Raw genomic sequence first — 18,929 nt, 5'->3', positions numbered from 1 at the left:
ACATATTTATTATATACAAGCATGAGTTAATAAAAACATGCTTGACTTGTGTATATTCAAGTGAGATTGATTATTAAATTCTTTCTAAATCCTTCAAGGCTGCATGTTTTGTTGTCAAACTCATTAACAGAGAGGAACAGATAAGTAAAAAGATAATTGGTTATGTTCCAATTTGACGTTAGATGGGATACTAGTAGATGAGATTGTTCTATTAGTTGTCTATGCAAATACTGTTAGTGTTTTATAGCTTCGGGAGCTATTTTCTCTTAATTAATGGCAGGTTGGCCTTCATGTTCTAAATAAAATTAAATGGAATGTTTTCAAAGGCAGGTCGGCCTTGATGGGCAATTAATATTTTATATCTTGTATTTTCTCTAGGGGGCCGACCTAGAGAAGATGTTGCCTAGTTATGTATTTAAGGAAGATCAAGTCCTCTCATTTGTGCATCACAATTCATCCTCTCAAGTTCACCTCTGCTAAGCAGCAGCAGAAGTTCGCATCCGTCTAGCAGCAGATCGAATTCTTCAAGAAGTATAATCATTCATTCAAGAGAAGAGACATATATATTGTTGTATGAGACTTGGGCCTGTATAAGGCCTGATTGTTGTATGCAGAATTCTGCACTTCTTTATCTGATATATAAGAGATTATTTGCTGGGTAAACATCGTGTTCATTGTCTTATGTGTTGCATTTTCTGATTGCTTACATTTCTGATCCTAAAACTAACATGGTATCAGAGCCAGGTTAGATCTAGGGTTAGGGTTTGCAAATTTAATCCTATGTGAATATTGTGGGAGATCGATTGCTGAAGGAGGCTAAGAACAAAAGGATCAAAGGTGAAAGAAAAATCAGGAACTTAGGATCAGGAAGAACTTCCTCAGGATGAAAAACCTCACCGAAAATATCAACCACGGTGGTGTAGATCTTGTCTGGTTGATTGCTGATAGTTTCAACAGAGACTATGCTGGTGTATCAATGTTGGTGGTTTACAAAGTTGCTCGGAAGGGTTTGTAGGAACAAATTCTATTGTGAACAAGACAAATTTATGAATTTTGGAGTTGAAAGAATTTTCAGGGAAGATTGGGCGCCTTGTGGGGTTCGAATTTTGTCCTAATACAAAAATGAAGTTTTTCAGCGAAGTGCATAAGTATGGCTGGCACAACTAAATTATATGCTGGGCGTTATTGTTTCTATCTGCTGGCACAATCTTATCTGAGCTGGGTGTGAAATTTACCTTGCTAGGCGTGAGAATATTACAGGTCGAAGACTCCAATTAAATGCTAGTTTGATTGGGCAATGTGAATGCCATAAGCACGGCGAGTAAACTCTCTTTCTGTCAGCCGCCCGACTCTGGAATTAAATATGATGAGCTGGGCGATGCAAGTTATGACTGTATAATGCAATTTATGTGCTCCACAACTGGTTTGAAGCTGAGTTTGGTGTACCAATTTAAGGAAGGCATTCAGGTTAGTAATTCATTATTAGCATATTGTTATCTATCACAATGTGTGAGTGCCATAGTTATGTTTGAATGTGAATATTGCTCATAAGAAGAGAGAATAATTTCTGCATACAAACTAGTGCAACTAGTTTATAGATTATATATAATCCTCAGCAGCTTTCAGAAGGGTCGCGGGTCTATTGTTTGCTATTGCCACTCATGAGAGAAGGTTGTAATGGTGCATGTGGCAATATGGTTTACTTTGGTGCAGAGATTTGGTTGATATTAAGGCGGCGTTTCAGTTAGACATTCCCCCATAAACCTTTGCTGGAGGTCATGGGAACTTAGAAGAAGGTTGCAGGACCATTTAAATCCTACGCTATGCATAGACCTGCCATTATAGGTTGTAGGGTTTCTATGCATCACTACTATGATTGGCAAAGATAATAAGTGGTGGCTGAGCATGAATATCCTGACACTTCTCAGTCTCTGGTGAAAGCTTCATAGGCTCTGAGATTCCAGGCGTTTCATTCTATAGGAAAAGAGATTGCATCAGACCTGGAGTTTGCTGCTATTTCAACATTCTGGGCAGTGCTGGTGCAAGTTCGTGTATTTTCAGGCTTAGACAAAGTTATTGCCAGGTGGCTGTCAATAGTTGCTTCAACTGTTGTCATTCTATTGGCAATGCTTCCTATATCGATTTTACTAATTATAAAGTGCATTAGCATTTTGAAGATGCAATGCAAACGATGGATCAAGGAGTGTGTCATACACTGTGATGAGGGGTTTGAAATCATTTGAACTTGTTTTTCATCGTGATCCTTGTGGCTGAGTGACTCGTCTGTAAAGGGTTTGTTGCATTGTTTGTAGCTGGCATGGTTTTGTAAGTGGAGCTGGGCATGGGAAATCGTTGATAGCTGATTGGAGTTGTTTCTTGGAGGATTTGGATGCCTTAAGGGGTGCCGTACAAACCTATGTTTGACTGAAAACTTATGACAGACCCGTTCCTTGTCCATCCTTGGTAGATAGAGGTTGTTTGAAGATTGCTGGGCTAGGCTGGTGATGATCCGTGTCATTGGGAGTCATTATCAGACTCATAGCTGTTATATCCTTACCTTTTGGTAGTGTTGGAATGCTGCTAGGTGAGTTTGATGTTATTGAACAATCTTGGGAGCTATTCTTGGTGAGTCTGAAGGTGTTGGAGAGAAATTTTCTCTGTCATTCAGCCCTGCAACATTGGATAGTAGACCTTAAGACAGATGCTGACTTCAAATGTGGCTTGAGGGCTATGACAAGATGCAAGATTCAGATGAAGAGCTGGAAAGAAGAGCTAAAGCAGCTGAATTGTGTTTGATTTGGAAAATATGAGGTCGGTTGCATGGGATGGCAACATTGAAGGTGGCGAAGATGAGACAAATCTACAAGTCTATCTCATTGGTGTATCAACAACAAAGAGATAAGACGGTTCGAGGAGCAAAAGGATGATGAGAGATTGCATAAGGAATTCAAGGGAGAAAGAGCTTGATGTATCTTATAAGAAAGTCACGCAGGCTGAAGAAATGAACAAACATGGAGACACTGCTTGCAGCCATGGGACTGAGTTGGTGGCACATAACTTCATTGGAGACATCTCTTGAAGAGGAAGAACCTATACAGATTGTCATTGCGATCCGTTTCTTCAAAGAGGAGGAAATGTCATTCATAGGGAGTTAAATTCCGAGAATTCAAGACAGTTGAGAGCATGTCCGGGAAAAGGATTAAGGTTCTGAGATCAGTCAAAGGAGGGGAGTTCATTTCCAGAGGATTTCTTTGCAATCTCTGAGGTAGGGATCAAGAGGGAGTTCTGTGACTTACTAAGAAAAAGTGAAGATATCAGCTAAGTGGGTTGATTTTTTTTTTTCTCTCAACTGCAGAGAACAAAATCACACAAGACAGTCAATCGGGATTTGACATTGGCAGCTCCGCAAACCTATTCAGAATAGGGTGATCTAAGATGAAGGACAATCCTGAACTCTTGCAAGACAGTAGTGTCGGAGGTGTGCATTGGAAACTGTTCCTCTAAGGCAAGTGTATATGGTGAAAATGGATAACAACAATGGTGAAAGGCTAAATGAATTCAACCACAAAACCCTAGCCTAACAATCAACAAAGATCCACCATAACATATGAAGATTACCTAAGACAATGCAAATCACATGAAATCACAAAGATTATACCATCACATGTCCAATAGGGTTTTGATCTCCATTCTTCCTATCTCCATTGATCTTGCTTGATATATTTGCTCTCAAATTTTATATGCACAAGAGCTCAACAAAGAACGAAATGTGGTTGCAAGTAGGATCGTAGTGTAGTCAATTGATCAAGTAGTTAGCTCATTAGGGTTTGATAATGAAGGAAGCATCTCCTTATATAGAAGACACAATAAGAAATGGAGGGATAAGATTGAGAGGTGTAAAAGGAGGTCGGCTATGATTAGAGGGTAGGTAAAAGAAATAATAAAATAATGAGAGGGGTAGGTAGTGTATGAATTAAGAGATGAATGACATGTGTCATGGGTAGAAAAGGTTAATGAATTAATTAAATAAATAAAGATTTATTTAATTAATAGAAGAAGTAGGATAATTAAATAAATAAGAATATTTATTTAATTTAGGAAAAGGATAATTTAAATAAATAAATGTATTTATTTAAATGAGAAATAAGGCTAGAAGAGGATAAATGAATTAATTAAATAAATAAGGATTTATTTAATTAATAGAAGAATTAGGCTTAGATAATTAAATAAATAAAATATTTATTTAATTAGACTGGACAATTTTGGGTGTCTACAGCAAGCATTGCAGGCAATCTTGAATAAGGAGGTTAGTGGGTTGATGCGAGTCCTTGGAGCTTCAAAGGGAGTTACATCATCATGAAGATTCCTCTGAGACGGAGAAATATGAGGTGAAAGCCCTTGCAGTGTATATTTCTCTGAGACGGAGAAATATGAGGTGCAAGCCCTTGTTCATTTCTGAGACTGAGATAAGACGTCATGTTGAGAGACTCCATGACGACATCACGTTGAGAGACTCCATGATGAACCCTTGTGTTTCTTTCCACACATGGGAGTAGCCATGGTGGACATCATGTTGAGAGACTACATGACGACATCACGTTGAGAGACTCTGTGATGGACACTTGAACATGTGTTTCCTTCCACACATGGGAGTAGCCATTGTGGACGTCATGTTGAGAGACTCCATGACGACATCATTTTGAGAGACTCCGTGATGAACTCTTGTACGTCTCTGATATTGAGATTTGTTTTTTTACAAATGGGTGTAGCCATTATGGGTGTCATGTTGAGAGAGTCCATGACGAGGATATCTGGAAAATACTTCCCTAGCTAAGAGGGAGTGTTAGTGTTTTATAGCTTCGGGAGCTATTTTCTCTTAATTAAAGGCAGGTCGGCCTTCGTGTTCTAAATAAAATGAAATGAAATGTTTTCCAAGGCAGGTTGGCCTTGATGGGCAATTAGTATTTTATATCTTGTATTTTCTCTAGGGGGCCGACCTAGAGAAGAGGTTGCCTAGTTATGTATTTAAGGAAGATCAAGTCCTCTCATTTGTGCATCACAATTCATCCTCTCAAGTTCACCTCTCCTAAGCAGCAGCAGAAGTTTGCATCCTTCTAGCAGCAGATCGAATTCTTCAAGAAGTATAATCATTCATTCAAGAGAAGAGACATATATATTGTTGTATGAGACTTGGCCCTGTATAAGGCCTGATTGTTGTATGCAGAATTCTGCACTTCTTTATCTGATATATAAGAGATTATTTGCTGGGTTTTTCTCCCTCAAGATAGCGGTCTCCACACTTTATCTCCAGCTCTGTAGCATGTTCTTCATTTCCAGATTTTACAAAATATTTCTTAAGGATACCTCATATATTATTCTCAATCTTCTTTAGAAAGACATCATCTTCAGAATTTTGATCTCGTTTTTCCCCATTTCTTCCTAGTAATCATGTAGCACACTTGGAAACAATATCTTGAAGTCTTCAAATCATTAGCCCCTTGGATGATCCTTCATCCTTGGCTCCCCTTTGGTCTCATTCGTCCTACAATCACAAGTTAGTCATAAGCACTATGATAAACCATGAGAATTTTAGGGTTAGCATTTCAAACATCCTTCTTTCACTTGATCAACAATCATATGCATTTCACATATTCCATTTGAGCACTTTTCATATGACTCCATCTATTGGACTTTTTACTCATTGAAGGATATAGCTATTGATGGAGACTCTGTTGATGAACATCTTTTAGGAACCTTGGCCTATGATGAGGATTTGGAAATTTGGAATTAGGAATGTCCTTAAGAAACCTGATTTTACACTTTGAGGTTCCATAAACTCCAAGGGTAACTAGATCCCCTTTCATACCTAGAGAAGGGCCAACTAGAGAAGAACAAGAAATTAATGAACCAAATCAAATCTTAGAGGATCTTGCTGAATCATATTCAAGAGTCAACCTTGAAATTAGGAGAAACATTCCATTTAGAGAATTTTGTGAGGGAGGATCAAGGATTAACCCTAGAATGGAAAGGTGTTAACCTAACAAAATCTTACATCACAAACTAGGAAAAATAACTCTTCCAAATTTTGATGGGTTAGGTAAGGTCACCGCTCATTGATGGGTACAAAAATTAGATACATACCCATCTCTCAACCCCATGGTGGAGGAGGATGCCATCAAAATCACCATGCTACACTTAGAAGGGGTTGCTCATGATTGGTGGTAGTGGTACCATGGGTTTATTACACAAGGCCACCAAAATATAACATCCTATGATGACTTCACCAACAAACTCATTGAGAGATTTGATAAAAAACACATGGAGAGGTATTTCAAAGAATTTACTCAACTAAGGCAAGAAAGGATTGTGGAGGACTATGTGACATAATTCCAAAAGCTCTCTATCATGGTTCCAGGAATATCCAAAAAAGACTCACATACCTATTGATTGAAGGTCAAACAAAATCTATTTGAGGACTACTAAGTGCCTTCGATCTTACTACCCTTCAAGATGCAACTATCCTTCAAGACGCAATCCTAAAAGCTCTATGTCTTGATACCATCAAAACAAAGAAAAGGGGCTACTCTAAAAATGTGACATCAAAAGATAAGCACTTCTATGGGAAGGATAGGTGTAAGAGAGCATTCCTTTCTAAAGACGATTGGAAAGAGCTTTGAAAGAAAAGTCTATGTTTTGATTGCAAGGGAGAATGGGAATGTGGACACATTTGTAAAAAGTGCAAAGATATATGGAAGCCTAGACATTTTTGCACTTGAAGAGACCTTAAAAGGAAAAACCTGTGCTACAAGTGCAAAGAAAAATGGGAATTAGGACATATATGTAGGAAAAGAAGCCAAGCCCATAGTATTGAAGCAATATCCAATAAAGAAACAAGAAAGGAAGGAGAAGAAAATTCAAACAAGAAAATATGGTGCAATGAGGAGGAAGAGGAATATGGAACCTTGGCCTTTATCTCAAAGGCATCCAAGCATCATCCTTTCAGAATCCGAGATGTTATTAAGGGTTAAAAAGTGACAGCCCTTATAGATAGTGGAGCAACCCCATTTTATTGATGAAAACTTGGTTGCAAGAATAAAGTTAGAAACAAAATACTTTAAAGGCTTTAAGGTAGCCTTGGCTGATGGATCTGCTACATGTACAAAGAAAATTTCCCAACTAAACATCACTTTGGGTAAACTTCTAGTCAAAGGCAAGTTTTACATTGTAACTATGGGGGATATCGATGTGATTTTGGGTACCCTATGGTTACACTTGGGCCATTGCATCCTAGAAATCCCAAAATTGGAAATATGTTCTGAGCATAAGGGGCAAAAAGTCCTTTTATGAAGACTATCTGTTGGGTCCCTAAGAGAAATCTCATCCAAAAGAATGGAGAGAACTCTTAGGCATGGACAAGTAGAATGGGCCACCCGATGTTTGATTCTAGACAAATCCTCCACCAAAGGAAAAACAATTCATATTGACATACAACCACTATTGAACAAACATAAGAAGGTCTTTAGTAACATCCCCTCGGGACTTCCACCAAAGAGGAGCTTTGAGCATTCTATTGAGTTAGAGGAAGGGGCAAAACCTGTTGTTACCACTCCCTATCGGCATCCTCGAAGATACAAAGAAGAAATTGAAAAAAGTCATAAAATAGTTGTTAGAAATGGGTTATATCCAACCCAGCTCTAGTCCTTTTGCCTCTTCTATTGTACTTAAAAAAAAGAAAGATGCCACCATGAGAATGTGCATTGATTATAGGGCACTTAATAAAAAGACAATAAAAAGTCAATACCCCATCCCTTGAGTCGATGAACTAATTGACAAACTTCATGGGGTAGTATACTTTTAAAAAATTGACCTACAATCCGGGTACCATCAAATTAGACTAGGGGAGGAAGATGTACCCAAAACAACCTTTAGATGCCATTTTGGTCACTTTGAATTTCTTATCCTATCTTTTGGGCTAACAAACACCCCAGCCACTTTTTAGTCATGTATGAACCACATCTTTAGGGGACAGCTAAGGAAATTCCTCTTGGTCTTTTTTGATGAAATTTTAATCTATAGTAAAACTTGGGAGGAGCACTTAAGACACAGATGAAGTGCGAATTTGCCAACTATCCAAGTGCGAATTTGGATTGAAAGAAATTTTGTACCTAGGGCACAAGATTAGTGCTCAAGTAATCCATGTTGATGAGGAGAAGACTGAAGCCATAAGAAGTTGGCCAAAACCAAAAATTTTAACACACCTTAGAGGGTTTTTAGGACTTTGCAGCTACTATCGAAGATTTGTCAAAGAATTTTCAAAATTGACTGCCCCATTAATTGACTTAACCAAGAAAGGGGCATTTTCTTGGAATGAAGAAGCACAAGCAACCTTTGAGAGACTTGAAGAAGTAGTGAGTTCCTGTCCTGTTTTGGCAATACCAGACTTCTCTTCACCTTTTGAATTGAATTGTGATGCGTTGGGAGAAGGCATTGGAGTGGTGTTAATGCAAAACAAGCACCCCGTCTCCTTCAAAAGTAGAAAACTCAAAACAATGGAAAGAACCTATACTGTTTACGACAAAGAAATGCTAGCAATCATGCATGCCTTAGTAAAATTCAAACAATACCTAACCTGTGGGAGATTTGTAGCGAAAACTGATCATAGTAGTCTGAGATTTTCCTAAACCAAAAGGATTTGAATGATAGGCAACAAAATGGGTAAGCAAGATACAAGCATATGATTTTGACATCGAGTACATGAAGGGAAAGAACAATGTTGTAGGTGATGCTCTTCACGAAGACCTCACCTTGGTTCCATGACAACAATATCCACAAAGTGGAAAACATCCATAATTACAAAATATGCTAAGGATGCATTCTCAAGTGATATATTAGAAGGAAAGGTACAAGATGAAAGATACCAATTGTTGGTGTTGGAAATAAGCCACACCCGGACCGACGATGGACTAGTCCAAGAGGGGCCAGTAGCTCAGTGGTAGAGCACTCCAGCAGCGTATGGAAGGTCCTAGCTTCGAGTCCTAGCTGGTTTATGTCTCAACATGGTATCAGAGCCAGGTCCAGGCTAGGAGCCCCAAGCACACGAGAGGTGTGGCTTAAGGGGGGGTGTTGATGTTGGAAATAAGCTACACCCGGACCGATGATGGACTGGTCCAAGAGGGGCCAGTAGCTCAGTGGTAGAGCACTCCAGCAGCGTATGGAAGGTCCTAGGTTCGAGTCCTAGCTGGTCCATGTCTCAACACCAATCATTGATGACCTCATCCTCTACAAAAATAGAATATACATCACCCTAGGGTCAAAAAATAAAAAGGCAACCCCTTGTCAGGGCATGGAGGATACTACAAAACTTACAAACAAATTGGGGAAAGATTCTCATGGAAAGGTTGAAAAGGAGATGTATTAAAACATACTAGGGAATGCATGGTGTGCCAAAGAAATAAAGAACATACATTCCCAGCAGGTCTTCTTCAATCCCTGTCCATACCAAATTAGAAGTGGTAAAGCATTTCTATGGGCTTCATAATAGGACTACCTAAGGTACAAGGAAAAGATTGTAACTATGTGGTGGTAGACCATCTAACCAAATATGCTCATTTCATGGCCATATTAACAGATTTTAGAGCCCTTCAAGTGGCCTATGTTTTCCTTAAAGAAGTCTTCAGACTGTATGGTCTACCTTGAAATATTGTAAGCGACTAAGAAAACCTTTTTTTAGCCTATTTTGGCAAGAACTATTCAAAATAGCCAGAGTAGAACTAATCCCCAATACCAGTTATCATCTACAAACAGATGGGCAAACAAAGATTGCTAATAAATGGTTGGAGGGATATTTAAGGTACTACGTCACCGGGCAACCTAATGCATGGATTAAATGTCTACATTTGGAAGAGTATTATTACAAGACCACCCACCATATGTCTATAGGGATGAGTCCCTTTCGAGCATTATACGGATACGAAACATCTTTTGGAGATTTGATCCTCACAGAGAGTCGTGTTCCAAGAGCTAAAGATTTTATACAATAGAATATGGATATCATGAATACACTTAAGGACAACCTACATAGCACAAAAGAAGCAAAAAATGTACGCAAATAGAAAAAGAACCAAACAGATATTCGAAATTGAGGACTTGGTCTTTTTAAGATTGCAACCATATGTGAGGCCAAGAAACTTATACCCAAGTTTTATGGGCCATACAAAATTTTGAGGAAAATAGAAGTCACCTACGAGTGTTTCATGTGTTTCATGAAGGATTCACAATGTGTTTCATGTGTCTCGCCTCAAAAAAGTAGTGGGACAACATATTTCCCCATGTTCGAAATTGCCACCACTAGATGAAGAAGGCAAGTTGATTTTGGAACCAGAGACCATCCTAAATATGCAAGAAAAGAAATTAAGAAATAAAACTATTGAGGAGTACCTAGTTAAATGGAAGGGTCTACCTACGGAAGATGCCATTTGGAAAGGAGCAGAGATCTTCGAGCACCCAAACCTTAAATTACTCGAGGACTAGCAATCTCGGGAAGGGCAAACTGTCATGCCCCTGCCCAAGAAGTGATATTAACCTTATCTTAATAAACAAAAAATTTCTTTTATTTATAAGACAACACAAATTTTGGATTTATAGAGGGTAGTGATCAAGTGTTAACAACAACCAAGATTAGTATCCAAGCAAATCAATTTTGGATTTATAGAGGGTAGTGATCAAGTGTTAACAACAACCAAGATTAGTATCCAAGAAAATCACAGAAGCAGAAAACTAACGAACTCAGTGATTAGGATATTGTATACCAATCACAAAAGCAATAATTGATAAACTTAGTAAAAGGAATGAAATAAGCAGATTAAGAAATAAATGAGACAACGTGATGAAGAGATGTCATCAAAGGTTGAACTTGAAGGGACAGTTAAGAGAGGGGCACGACCATTCTAAAGGGGCAGCCACTCCAAAAGGCTGTCTCTCCTCAAAGAGACGTCAAGGTGTAAAAGAGGAAAAACCCTGATGGAAGAAGGCACCAAGGAAGAAATCGAAAGCATCCAGTGACCTTACATTGGCGATCAGATCAGATTAGAATTGTTATTAAGTTACAAGGAGTGACATCATTATTCTTTGTGGTACGTAGCACGATGCAATTCTATGTATAATTACTGACATATGAATGATATGTATCTAACTTAATGATATTATATTATTATATAATCCTTTATATATAGAATATAGACAATAATGTGGGTTCCTCATATATTTGTTTAAATGTTTCAAACAACCATGATAGGGATAGTGAGGGCATACAAGGAGGGGGAACTGTTATGAGGTCCTCTTTTGAGCACACCTCCTCATGGTGGACGACTGATAGTCCCATGAGGCAAAGGGGGTGCAAGGTGTGCACCATCCTTGGGCTTAGAAGGGAAGGATACTCCGGGCACCCTAATGTGGTTTCTCCTCAAACCTCTACCATGGTTGACTATTGGGTTAAGCAGTTCCAATCATAGGGAAGAGAATAAGGGTGGCAAGAAGAATGGGAAATGCGATAGGATTCCTCACTAGGTACACCCCCTCAAATGGATGGCAAAGGGCTACATGAGGCCAAGAGGGATGGTATATCTGCTCTTGGGCCTAGGGTAGAGGATTGATTTGGGCACCCTACCATGCGTCCTTATCCTAACCCTTTATGGTTAACTCCATCAATGAATTAGATATATAAGATGATTAAGATAAAGTTCCTAACCCTAGTAGGAAAGATCTCTTTTATGGTTTTATGCTTTCAATGATTATATAACATGATTGCAGGGTCTCAACCAGGATCTATCTTGTTCAACAATTTAATTAGTAAATGATATCTCTAATTCTATTTCATTTCTTTCTTTACTTGGAATTGTGATTTTAGGGCAAACACTAGGGAATTTATAAAAGGGGGCATTGCAGCTTGGCAGTATCACTAGAGTTTATTTTTTTTACAATGATCATACCAATACAAATCTCTATTAAAAGCCACAATAAAGCAATGCCATAGATGAGGACCTTTCTTTCCTGTGAGAACATTTTGTGTGGTTTTCTGTGTTCATAAAAATTATTAATACTATTTTTAAAATGTCTCTTCTAATAAAATTGAGTTCTTTGCATTCTAGTGTTGACCCATCTTAAGTATAGAGAGTTAAGGTGCCTGATTCTACAGCATTTATTGACAGATTTGACATTGATTTGCAAGCTGTGGATGATTATAGGGGTGCTTTACTCAAATCTTTATGTATTTCATTTCAGGCTGGAATGTTCCTCTCTAAATCTCAGACCAATATGGTTGCTCATCAAACAGAAATGGAAGAAGCTTCATATAATGGAGATGAATTTGTGGACAGTCCATTGCTATTAGAACAGGTGGTTGAGCTAGTAGAAATTATTTTCCTTAAATGATTCTTTCTTTTCATTTGCCCTTGATTAACCAATAACATTGCAGGAAATACAGGCTGGTATGTCAAGACAAGGAAGGCTAGGCTTTGTTTCTGGACTTGTTCCCACAGCCAAGGTTGTACCATTTGAAAGGGTTCTTTTTCGGGCTACAAGGGGCAATATGTTATTTAAGCAGGTGGCAGTTGAACAACATGTAAAGGATCCAGTATTGTCCGAAATGGTAAATTCACATTCTTGTTAGAGCAGAAAATATCTGTAATCACTATATGATTTAAATGCTAGTGTTGTGAGAATATTATAGATTGGTATCAAGATAATTCAAAAGATCAACATGAGATTTTGAAATGCATATTTCTTCCTTTTGTGAATGCTACAGTTATCTGTTCTGTGATGCCTATTTCCTATGTGTCTTCTTTAGTACCTCACTCAATCCACAAGTTTATACATAGTACAAATAGTTTGGAATGAATGATTCATGGGAATATCATAAATGTAAAAATAATTTGAATGATCAACATGACATTGTGGGAGCTATTTTTCTCTCTCTTCTGAATAAAACAATTAATTTGTTCCATGACACTCTGTGTCTTCATTAATACTTTAGTCAATATGTACTGACTTGTTTGCAAATGTATACATATGTTAGGAAATTAATGATTCTTGTTCCTTGTACCTGCCTGTATTTTAGTCAGTACAAAAGAATTTATCAGCAATGAAGAACATACATAGAAGCTTCTTAATTAGTGCAAAGGATCTAGTAATTAAGCCTGTTGATTAATAAGATCTCCTGAAATAGTCAAGGCTTTAGAGGTCATTGAAGATAAAAAACATGAATTGAGTAATTAACAGAATATTAAGTGTTAACATTACTGTAACAACAGTGCTGATTTGAAGACTCTTTTTATAACTGGTATAGATGATTATATGCAATTCTACATAAATGTCTGACAAAGTACATGTAATGTCCCCATTTTTAGCAGACATGGTTTTTTGGTGATTAGCCTATCATTCTGACCCTCTTAGGCTAATGAGTATGGATAGAGGGTCTCCCGAGGCTTGTATCAGCTCCAGAGTTCAGTGTGTTTCGATCTGGCTTTCATTTGGTATCATTTGGACTTCATTTGCTATACTTACTATTTATAGTAAGTTTGAGATGTTAGAGATGGACCCCTTCTATATTTAGTAAAGGGGTATGGTCATATGCAGCTTCATCATGTCAGCTCCCAGCTCAGACGGCGTTTAAAAATGTTGAGTATTAATGGACATATTAATGTTTATTTAGTTTAAATAAACATTAATGTTTTGAGCTTATATTATTAAGTTATAATATAATTTTATATTATAACTTAAGTAAGGGTCCAAGTATCATTAAGGGGGACCATTTAATTAATTAATTGTGGCTCTTTTACCAAGGTGAAATATTAAATGACAAAGTGAAAATATTATATCATTAAATGTCATTTAATATCATTAATTGATTTAATGCCTTATTGGAGAAAATCGAACCTTCATGGGAAATATATATAAGGCTTTTGAAAAGAAGAGAAGAGGGATTGATTATGTGATTGGAGTTTTTGATTGAAGTTTCTCTGGAGCATTGAAGTGTAGAATACCAAGGGTTTCTGCAGGATTCAAGGCCTGTCGGCATTGGAGAGCGTGGCTTCTTCATTGTAACAGCATATAGAGGGTGTGCAATATCATCTGATTATGCTTGTGAGAATTGGCTTCATTCAGAAGTCAATATTGAGCTGATTGGAGGGTTTATTTCAGAGTTTGTTTGCAGATTGAAAGAGACTACAGTGCGCTACAGTGCCATGAACAGTGCGCTACAGTGCCGTGAACAGTGCGCATGAACAGTGTGCTACAGTAGTTTGAGTTCTATAGAAGGGGATTTAGAAAGGTTGAACAGCTATATATATTTGACAAGGGATTTGCATATGAGGAGAATCAAACCAATATATCAAGGCAGCCATTGAAATACCAGGTTTTCTATCTATGGTCATTGTATTAGAAAATCATTACTTCATTGCATCATTTTCTATTATGATTATATCATGAAATACTTGGAGGTTGCATATGTTTAATGGAGATATAATTTGCATATTCCACATTCATGGTAACATTCAACATTGATCAGCCACTTAGCTTTCATGCCAATTGTTTGCTTAAATGCCTAATGGCTGTAGGTATACATTGGGATGCATGACAAGTGTTTGTCTTAATGTCAACTAACTGTACTAGTTAATTTCAGTCATTACATATGTGTGGAAAGGTCTAAAACAGCTAGTATATCATTTCTATAACAACTTTGCATTGTTAGAAGCTTTCCATAACTTCATTTGCAGCCTACAAACCTAAAGAAGACAAATAAAGAATTCACTACAGCGGCTTCAAACATTGTATGCCAAGTGTTTGACAATATTCCTTGGGGTTCAAATAAGCAAAAACAGGGTCAGATTAGCCAAGGGATATTACAGTACATCCTTATCAAGCATATCATCATATAAGAGGATCAGATAGTTCATGGAAATAATCTGAACTAAACCATCCATCAAAGGAGGATTCAGTGATAAGTATACCTACACCATTATCATTTTTGCGCTAAGAAGGCAGAAGGAATATCAATTCCCCATGAACCATGTTCGAGCCATTAGACCAAGCAATAGACAACAACCGATAAGAATTAGTGTAGCAGCAATTAGGAGATAACAATGATCATTAGTATTGGCATATAAGCATTCGATCATTACCAAGTATCACTACAAAACCAAAGCAAGTCGATATTTAGAAGAAGTTGACTAATCGAATGATTAGTCATAAACAGCAATTTGGGATACTAATGCTAAATGGTGGTTATGATGATAAAACCGACTTGCCATGAAGAGGTGCGCATTGCTTAAGGAGAGGCATTCTTAAGAAGAGACATATCTCTTAGAAGGCCACCCTTCCCATCGTGCAAGGATTCATAAAAGAGTTTGAACCCATTCAACGAAACAACATTGGAATTTGTCTTGTCTTTTATTTCTATCCTAGCGGATCTGCTCTCTTGAACATTCATTGCCTTTGGCAGTATGGTTGCATACTTCGAAGTGCATATCAGAAACATCACCATTATCGCAGGAGTTTCAAGTAACAATCAGAAACAGCAATCATATCTCATCACCGTTAGTGATTATCAGCATAAGTTCCATTTGTCAGATCAGACACAGCTCTTATAGCATTATTGCTAAAATCTAAGGAAGGAGATTCTAAGCATACATCACACAGTAACACATCAGAAAGAGCAGCATTCTCTCTTCATTTCTGCCAATTGGATACCTCATTTACATATTCCTTCAAGCTATATCAGGGACAGCAACATCTAATCTGATCATAGTCTGTCTTGGTAGATGATACAAACTTCCTTGCTTCAAGGTGATGTAGACTTCCTTGGCTAGAGGCAAAGTCCGCCCACCCCTTTGGTAATGTTTCAAATCTCATGCCAAAGTCTGGCTAGGCACATTTAAAAGTTCCTCAAGCTATCATTAAGTCTGCCTTAGGAAGAGGTAAAGAAAATGTAAGTGTTGGCACTTAGTTGGAAATTTGGTTAAGTATGGTAAATTTCTCAAGCACCTATCAAGTCCACCCTAATGAAAAATGTCAAAGTGATCAAGTTTTAGGGGGGTAAGAAGGTTGGTTAAGTATGACCAATATTGGCAACATTCCTTGGCAAGACCCCAAGTCCGCCCTACCATGTGAAGGCAGCTCAAGAAATTAATGACAAATCTGATGTAAGTGTTAGCATTTTGAAGGAAAAGGGGTAGAAATAATGCTAAGGGTTGGGAGAGTAAAGTGGAGACGCATTGCAAAAATCCCTAAGGCACCATGAAGTCCGCCCTAGCTAGGTGGAATTCTTCCCTAACCCCATGCCAAGTCCGCCCTTGGCTGGGAAAAAGGAAAGTTTTGGCAATAGAGAAGAAAAAATAATTAAAGCATGAAATAAAGCACAAAGCTTGCAAGAGGAATTCACCTAGTTTAAGGATGATGTGGTTTAAAGCAATAAAGCTAGGCACATGTGCAGTTCGCTCAATCCAAGAGAAATTCAAATGTTTTTGAATCTGGCAAAGTCAACATGAAGCTGGAAAAGCAATTCGCCTAGGATGGAAGTGAAAATTGATGAGGTGCATTTAAAAACAAAAAAACAAAAACTCATCCCATGTGAAAATTCGCCTAAGGAAAGAGATGGAGGTAATTCAAATGCAAAGTCAAGGAAAGCAAAATTCGCCCAAGTTGAGAATGGGAAGTATGGATTAAAGCATAAAACTCACCACATGAAAGCTAAATTTGCCATAGAGAGAAGGTTTTTAGATGGATGAAAAATAGGAAATTGCAAGAAGTTTAAAAATGAAAAAAAACAATAAAACAAGGAAAGTTCGGTTTGGAGGCCAAATTGTGGCTAAGTGCATTGCCATTTGAAAATTCATTAAAACAAAAAAACACCCAAAGGGAGAATTCAAATTTCCTATAAGAATAAGCCTGGGCAATTTCATTATTCACACTTCTCTTTTTATCCTTGTGTAGTTCGAACTTTCCAAGGCATCTTTTCAAGTATTTTAGGCAGTTTAAGGGTGTAATTGCAGGTTCTAAGAAGTTCTAAGGAGAATTCAAGGCATTTGAAGGTTGATCAGTAGTATCCTCTGACATTCTTCATTTCTTGCAGGTCTGAAGCAATTCAAGGGCGGAATTCTGAGATTTTGACCTACAAATTCCCTTCTTTCTTTCTAAATTCTTTATTATCAGACCATTGCAGGGTTTTCTAGCACCAAATTTTCAAGTTTCATCCATGGTGCAAGGCTGCTTTTGTGTCTGAGAGGCAGAAACCATTGAAATCAGACTTTGTTTCTTAATTCTTAGACCTTTCTATCTGATTTTAAGTTTTAAAACCCTTCATGAAGTCTGATCAGGCTAAATTTCCAGATTTTCATAGTTTCTGGGTCTGATTTTGGATTTCCAGAATCTGTGTAAGGTCTGATTTTGATTTTCAGAGCCTCCATTGATCTGATTTCCACCTCTAGAGTCTCAAATCCGACTAAATTTCAAGATTTTCATAGTTTTTTGAGTCTGATTTTAAGTTTCCTGAGTACTCCTAGACCTAGTTTTCAGTTCTGAGTTCAAAATTAGGCATAAAATTCACAAATTCCTAGTTGTTTCAGCTCTGATTTTCGTGTCTCAGAACATACTCATCTGATTCTGAGTCTGATTTTCAAAGTTTAATCAGAAAATCAGAGTTATTGTTCGAAATATGTAAAGTTGACATTATATTTGTCCCTCCTAACTTATGAATTTATCTATATTGCAGATAGTAGATGTCAACAAAAGTCCAGATGAAGTTCAACAACAAGGGCCTGAAGATGGAATCCAAATTTCCTTCGAAGTGGAAGAAAGTCAGTGACATTGACTTAGGTCATGTTGATATTGAAGACTTCACGAAGAGGATGTACGGGACGGATGATCACCTTCCTTCATCAATTGCACAGAAAATGATGCGCAATGGCATTGTCCAGGCAGTTGGGATTTCCTCCAGCAGTACAGTGTTCTGAGTTGATGGTTCAATGTGCGAAGAATTACAATGCTTAGGAGAGGCAAATTGTAGCTCCCGATGGCAAAGTTTGAGCTTACCTCGTGGAAGATGCAATCAAAGAAGTACTTGGCATTCCCAACTACAATTACACCATATTCAAGACTAAGGACGAAGCTTTGGCCATCTTTGAAGCTGATCCTATCACTTGCACCAAAAAACTCAATAAACAATGGCTCCTGAAACTAAGACCACACCACTCCAAAGTGCCAAAAAGACCCGCCAGAATTGACCTCATTGAGGAGTATGGAGACTTAGTCCTTTTGCTCAACAGGATCATGGGAAACCCTCAGGCCTCTACATATGAACCTTGGATGTACTTTTTCATTGATGAAATCACTTCAGGTGTGAAGATGATAGACTGGGCAAAGATAATTAGTAATAATATTGATGAATAGTTAAGGAACTTGGAACATACCGAGTCTTTCTATATGAGTTCCTACGTCATCTATATACTTGCATGGTGCTTCAAATACCGAGGGTTGGTATGCAAGGGCATTGTGGGAAACAAAGAAGGCCAGTTTAGATCATATGATTGCTATCCACTGTTGCAAATACAAGAAAAATCCCACTTCAAGAGAGTCAACGATGCATTTCTCATGTATATCACTAGGAAATTCCAAGGAGGCATCCATCAGAGACTGACACCTGAGCAAAGGAGCTGATTGGGAAGTTCGGGTCTTGGTACATCCAATTCCCTAGATTCACATACTTGAGAAGCCAAGGATTCGCAGGATGCTCTTATAAACTTCCCATGTTTCCAACAAATAGGATGGTGTTGCTTGAAGTCATCAAGCAACTAGTTACGTTTGCAAAAATCTAGAGAGTTAAGTAGAAGACATGAGTTTCTTTTCCCCTCAGCATTGGAAGGATGATAGAATCATGT

At 37.8% G+C, this 18,929-nt stretch overlaps 1 protein-coding gene across 3 annotated transcripts in view; it reads left to right on the top strand.

Annotated features, from left to right (window-relative positions):
- The window catches only part of LOC131038929 (V-type proton ATPase subunit a1), a 134,429-nt gene that overhangs the window by 39,270 nt on the left and 76,230 nt on the right, over positions 1–18,929 (top strand). For 2 of the 3 annotated variants that reach the window (XM_057971531.2, XM_057971533.1), the window contains exons 5-6: positions 12,280–12,393; positions 12,473–12,646. In XM_057971531.2, coding sequence (XP_057827514.1) covers positions 12,280–12,393; positions 12,473–12,646 — 288 coding nt within the window. The remainder of the gene's footprint in view (positions 1–12,279; positions 12,394–12,472; positions 12,647–18,929) is intronic. The other variant, XM_057971532.2, reaches the window with a different exon arrangement.

This window comes from Cryptomeria japonica, chromosome 3 (assembly GCF_030272615.1).
Source record: "Cryptomeria japonica chromosome 3, Sugi_1.0, whole genome shotgun sequence".
In the NCBI taxonomy this organism is placed as follows: Eukaryota; Viridiplantae; Streptophyta; class Pinopsida; order Cupressales; family Cupressaceae; genus Cryptomeria; species Cryptomeria japonica.
The sequence above is the reverse complement of the archived record's forward strand: the minus strand, read 5'-3'. Positions and strand labels throughout refer to the sequence as shown.